Here is a 6054-nt window from a genome sequence, read left to right as displayed (position 1 = left end):
GGGCTGCCCCCCGGGACTGCTGTTCTGGACGGGCAGCTAGGCTGGCTGGTGGGAGAGGGGCCCTCGGGTGGGCTCCGCTCCTGGGAGGGGGCTCCGGGAGGGGGAGCCGCGGCGGGAGCTGGTGGCCCAGCAGGAGCTGGGAAGAGGGAGGAGGGCGGGAGGGGGAGGAGTCCGGGCGGCGAGGCTCCGCCCCCCGAGGGCCGAGCGGCGGCTCCAAGGCGCCCCCTAGCCGGCGCCTGCCGGCCTGCAGAGTCGGCGCTGATCGCACCCCGAAGGCCGCCTCCTAGGAATCTGCGGGTTCTCTGGGATCTGAAACTCCCAAACCCGGCTCCTGATCCCCGAGGCCGTCTGTGCCCAGCCTCCGCCCTTGATAGCCATTCGGGAGGCTGGCCGCTGAGCTTTAGAATTCTTAGGCAGGGACCCGAGGGCTGGTTTTCCGTGGGCCTCCAGCTCTCACCCAACCAAAACAAAAGAAAGCACCCGGTGCCTCCCCCAGACCCGGGAGTTCCAGACCCCAGCACATTCATCCCCCAGACCCTAGGAATCTGGAACCCCAGCCCTCCTCCCTCAGACCCAGGAGTCCAGACCCCCAGCCTCACCCCCTCCCAGAACCCAGGAGTCCGGGACCCCAGCCCTCCTTTCTCACGGTCACACCTCAACCATCTTGTGTCTCTATCACCCTAAATCCAGGAATCCAGGTGCACAATTGCTTGCTCCCTCTGGGACCCACAAATTCAGGCCCCAGCCTTCTTTTTCAGGAATGTAAGCCTTCGCACCCACTCTCCCAGACCCTGGAGTCCGCAGCCCACTGCACAACTGCTCCCACACGCACGCACGCACACACACACACACACGTGCCACTCTTGGCCTCTGCCCTCAGGGGCCCAGGTGTCCCGCACACACTCCACCCCAATACTTTAGAGTGCTGGGCCCAGCCTCTCTAGCAGGGGATTGGAGGGGGTGGGGGGAGTAGGAGCTGGGCAGTGGCCTCAAGGGCCCCGGCCAGGACCAGGCTGTATCTAGTCGAGGGCAGATGCTGCTTTCCTTCTGGATGTTTGAGTGCCCACAGGTGATGGAGGCCAGGGCCCCTCAATAAAAGAAGGGGTACAGAAGTGTGGTTTTCTCAGAGGACTGGATGGATTGGGTGTCTGAGGGTGACATCCAGGAGCCTCGGACTCGTGGCCCCCCCGAGGGTGGTTTGTGCTGGGGGGTCAGGTTGTCTGAGTATCTAATAGGGACAGAGGCCTGGAAGAGGGGGCCTGGGTTACTGGGTCCTGGACCTCCGGTCTGCGGGAGGAGGGCACCAGCCACCTGGCGTCCTGGGCCTGAGCGATGAGGGGTCTGGAGGCCTGGATTCCCGGCTTCATGTTAGACACCCCGTTTGCAGGCCTAGAGCAACCGAAGCCAAGAGCTGGGTGCCAGCATGTCCGAGGATGGCCTCCTGCTTCTCAGGCCACAATGTGGGGAGGGGGCAGAGGGCAGCTGCTCTCAGGGCCCTGAAGTCCAGGTGCCCAGGTCCCCAAGTCCAAAACTGGTATCTCAATACCTGTTTCTGAGTCCCTACCTGTCCCCCTCCTCCTCCCTCTTTATTTGCAGCCCCTCACTCTCTTGTCCCAGGAGGAGGAAGGCTGAGGCTGGGAGCCGGGGTGGGGGCCCGCCCCTTCCCCCAACCTTAGCAGGAGGAGGGGTCCCCAGGGAGGCCAAGAGGGGGACTGCGGGTCTCCCGGCAGGGGCGGACGGGGACTGAATGTTAATCGCATCCCGAGTGAGTGTGTGTGTGCGAGAACAGAGCGAGCGAGCAAGCGAGTCCCTCCCGCTCCGGCTCCTCCAAGCCGCCACCCTCCGCCCGCAGCCTCCCTCCGCCACCCTCCGCCACCGGTGCCCGGCTGGGGTGGGGGGGGCGGTGTCAGCCCGGGTGGGTCCGCCCGGCCCCCAGGGGTCTCTCGTGCGTCCACCATCTGCCCGGTGAGGAACTGCGGGTCCCGGTGTGTGGGGTCGGGGCTGGCGGAGGGGGGGTGTGTCTGTCAGGGCTGCGGCCGCCGAGAGGGAGGGAAGGAGGAAGGATCTGGCTGAGCCGCCTGGCTGGGTGTCGTGGGCCCCCCAGCCTCCTCCCCGAACCCCCAAACCCGAATGGATGGTGTGTACCTGGGCTCTGTGCCTCCCGACCAGGCGTCTGGCTCCCCCGGCTGCTGTGTCCTCCTGTCTGTCCGCTCAGCCCCTGACAGCAGAGGCAGCCCGGCCCCCATCGGACCCCCGGGTGCGTGTGTGTGTGCGTGTGTGTCTCCCTGAGGTGTCGAGGGGAATCCCAGGGAAGTGAGGGTGTGCGTGTGTGAGTGTGCGTGTTTCTGCCTGTGTTTGTGAGTGGGGGCGCCTGGGGGAGGGGGTCTGGGGGGTGGCCAAGCGAGGAAGGGGCAAGCAGTTCCCCAGACAGGCCGTCTCCCGCCCCTCCCGCAAACACACGCACCCGCCACTGGCTTCAGAGGTGACCCAGACAGACAGACAGACAGACAGACAGACACAGACGCTGGGAGGGGGGGCGCCGAGGGCACAAAGGGGGGGTGCGAGTGAGCCGGGGAGAGGCGAGACCGGACACATGGACTGGGGGAGGAGCCGGGGCTGAGGCGGCGGAGGGGGGCACCCCGGGTGGGCGGAGGGGACATCCCCAAGGGGTCGGGGCGCTGAGAGGACACCCCGACAGCCTCCGCAATGTCCGCGGCCCAACTTCCAGCGCAACATGTGTAGCCGCGTCCTCGCCTAGCCCGGGGTGGCCGCAACCTTGGGGGACGGACAGGGCAGGACGGACCGAAGAAGACGAGGGACAGCCGGAGCCTGAGACGGGCAGGAGGTCCCCACCGCCGCCGCCGCCCCAGGGCCTGGCCCCCAAGCGGCTCCCGGAGCCCTCTGCCGACGCTCTGGGTCGCTGGACTCCGGGTTCCAGTCCTAGCACCCCTGCAATTCCCCACCCAGAACAGGGTCATGAGAAGGTAAGGTCGGGCTGGGGGATGCGGAGGTGGGGGTGGGGAAGTGGACCCCCAGATCTAGGACAGGGAAAGTTGGCCCCGGGCCTCGGCGAAGGGGGGTTTGAATGGCGAGCAGCGGAGCTTTGTCCTCCCGGCTTCCTTGTCTCTTGGGGACTTTCCTCCGCCCCCCCTTTCTCCCTCTCTGAGCCCCTTTTCCTGGATCTCTACACCTCAGACCTCCGAACCCCTCGTTCCTCTGACACTTTGCTCCCTCTCCCCAGCTCCACATACCTGACACCCTATATGGCTATCCCCCCATCTCTCCATCTCACCTTGCCTCTGCACCCCCCCACACACACATCAGTGTCCCCCCTCACCGGCCCGGCCCTCTCCCTCTCCTCTCCCTCTCCCCTCCCTCCTCAGAGCTATGAGTCTGCTATTAATACTCCTGCCAAGGACCTTGAGGGCATCCAGGCCCCTGGCACCCCTTGCCCCAAGCTGCCACCCCTTATTCAAGGTTCTGGAGTACCCTTCCAGCCTCTTCCGAGCACCGAGATTAGGGTGGGGAGAGAATGCCGTTGGAGGTGTGGGGGGGGACGGGACACCGTCTGCAGCACGATGCAAGGGGGGGGCGGGCTGTTGATCAAAGTGGCCTCCCATCTCCTCTGTGAGGGATTGGGGGGGAGCAATGGAGACAGGGACACCCCAGGAATCTCTGGCACCCTCCTCCTCGGCTGGGGGGACAGACTGTGCTGTGTACGGGACCAAGGCTGGGCAACTGGGGAGGCTGGAGCTGGGGTTGGGGGTGCCCGGGATATTGGGACTGATGGGGTTTGAGACAGAAGGGGGTCCTTAAGGGGAGAGAGGGCTACTGGCCTGGACTCCTGGCTCCTGGGCACAAGGGAGGCTGGGCGCCTGGATTCCTGAGTCCGGAGGCAGGAGGGGGCTGGGACTCCTGGGTCCTGGGGGAGGTGGAGGCCGAGAGCCAGGACTTCTGAGTCTTCAGGAGAAGTTGGAGGGCAGGGCTTCTGCTTCCGAGGGAGCAGGGGCTGGGGCTCAGTCTCCAGAATCCCTGGTGGGGCAGGAGACAGGGACTCTAGGGCCCCACGGGGATGGAAGTGGGGCCTGAGTGAGGAGGTGGAGACCGGGGCGCTGGACAGTGTGCTCCCTGAGCGGGCAGGTCCGCCACTTCTCAGTCCCTGAAGGGTGGGACGCTGCCCTTTGGGTCTCTCACAGGAGAAGACTGGGCATCTAGCCTCCCAGATGGGTGGGGATGGAGCTGCCCTCCTGGGCGTCAGCAGGGAGCAGGATCCCGGGGTCCCCAAGGGCTGGGGCCAGGCGGGCAGGTCTGAGAGAGGCTGAGGGGTGAGCAGCCACCAGGAAGGGGGGAAAATGAGAGTTAACCCCGCAGGGGCCAGGCCACAGCTGTGGGTTATTTTGGGGCAGAGGGGGGGCTATTCTGAGCGCTGATTGAGCCAGCTGCTTGGGGAAGGGCAGAGGAGAGGAGGGGCATGGAAGCCAGGATTTGAGAGGGAGAGGCATGCCAGGGGCCCCCACCCCCATCCCTGGGGAGACAGTGGTCCAGCATCTCTGGGAAGGTGGGTGGGGTGGGAGGGTGAGGCCTCTGGGCAGAGGGGGTTTGTGGGCCTTTCCCCCACTCTGGTAGTCAGTGGGGTAGACAGGCCTTTGCTACCATGGCAACCGGACAGGAGCCTGATTGACAGCTAAGAGAGAACCCTGCCCTGTGTGGACCCTCACCCCTTCAGGGAGCCCCTAGTACGGACTGCAATCCCTCTGGGAACCAGGAGTCCAGGCCCCCCAGTGCCCTCCTCCCCCAGACCCAGGAACCAGGAGTCTGGGCTCCTGGCCCGACCACCCCGGGCAGCTAGTATTCAACAGGGGACACAGGAAGAGATGCTGTATTTCCTCTAATTTACTAAATTGCTCTGGGCTGGGAGCCAGGGACCCCTGTCCCCCAGCTCTCCACAGCTGTGTCCCCCAACCCTGCAGCCCAGCCTGGGCCCTGACTCTCTCTCATTAAAAACGGAGGAACAGGGACAGGAGCGAGGGGACCGAAATGGGCTGGGGGTTGTGCTGGGGGTGAGGGGTGAGGTCACGGGGATGTTTTCTCTCCTTAGGGTGCCCCCCAGTAATTTCTTTTTCTCTTTCTCTTCCCCTGCACACCTGACCCCTTTTCCCTTTCTCATCTTTTTTTCCCTTACTTGTTCTTCCCTTTATTTTTGATCCCTCCTGCCACTCGCCTTCCCGGCCTCCCTTTCATGTCTGTGCTGGGCACCTCCCTGGCGGGGGTCTTGATCTCTGCCTTGCCTGGCTATTTCTGTCTTCCTGTTTTCTGTCTGCTCTGCCCGCCTCCTCCCTCCATCTCTAATTCTGCCTGGTTCTCCATCTCTTATGTGCGCTTATCTCTTGGTGGCCGTGGGGTCTCTGTCTCCGACTTCTTGATTTTTCTTTCCATCTTCCTTTCTGTTTTAACTTTCTCGTCTCTGTCCATCTGTCTCTGCGTCTCTCCCTGCCTCCTTATTTCTGTCACTCCGTCTTATTTCTCTTATCTGACTCCCGGTCACTCTGAGCCCCTCTATCCCTGCCTCTGTTTCTCCTTCCATCTCTCTCCTTATCCCTGTCACTCTCTCTCTCTCTCTGACCATCTATCTCTCTGTTGTTCGCATCTCCGTTTCTATGTCCCTGGGTCCCGGCTTCCTCTTTCTGCTCCTGTTCTGATCCCATCTCTGTGGATCTGTCTCCCATTTGTCTCGTCTCATTGTCCTTCCCATCGGTACCTTGTCGCTTTTCCCTACTTCTGTATCTTCCCTGTTCCCATTACCTCACCTCCACTCTGCCTGTCTCTGCGTCTCTCCCTTTGCCTCTGTTATCTCTCCCTATCTCTGTCTCTCCCCGTGTCTGTCACCCTAACCTTTCCCTCTCCTCCCTATCTCTGCGTCTCTCCCTCCCTGTATCTTCGTGTGTCTCTTTCTATACCTTGTCTCCCTGTCTCTGTTTTCCTACCTCTGTGTCTCTGTGCCCCTCTCCTTCCTCTCGTGTCCCTCCCCGGGCCGGGGCGCTCAGAGGCCGCCCG

At 63.4% G+C, this 6054-nt stretch overlaps 1 protein-coding gene across 1 annotated transcript in view; it reads left to right on the top strand.

Moving 5' to 3' along the window:
• Positions 1-2130: 2130 nt before the first annotated feature.
• The window catches only part of GRIN2D (glutamate ionotropic receptor NMDA type subunit 2D), a 28915-nt gene continuing 24991 nt past the window's right edge, over positions 2131-6054 (top strand). The window contains exons 1-3 of the mRNA XM_025048836.1: positions 2131-2257; positions 2968-2984; positions 3384-3521. Of these exons, the coding sequence (XP_024904604.1) occupies positions 2131-2257; positions 2968-2984; positions 3384-3521 (282 nt within the window). The remainder of the gene's footprint in view (positions 2258-2967; positions 2985-3383; positions 3522-6054) is intronic.

Source organism: Pteropus alecto, unplaced genomic scaffold (assembly GCF_000325575.1).
Source record: "Pteropus alecto unplaced genomic scaffold, ASM32557v1 scaffold41, whole genome shotgun sequence".
In the NCBI taxonomy this organism is placed as follows: Eukaryota; Metazoa; Chordata; class Mammalia; order Chiroptera; family Pteropodidae; genus Pteropus; species Pteropus alecto.
This window is presented reverse-complemented; position numbering and strand designations above follow the sequence as displayed.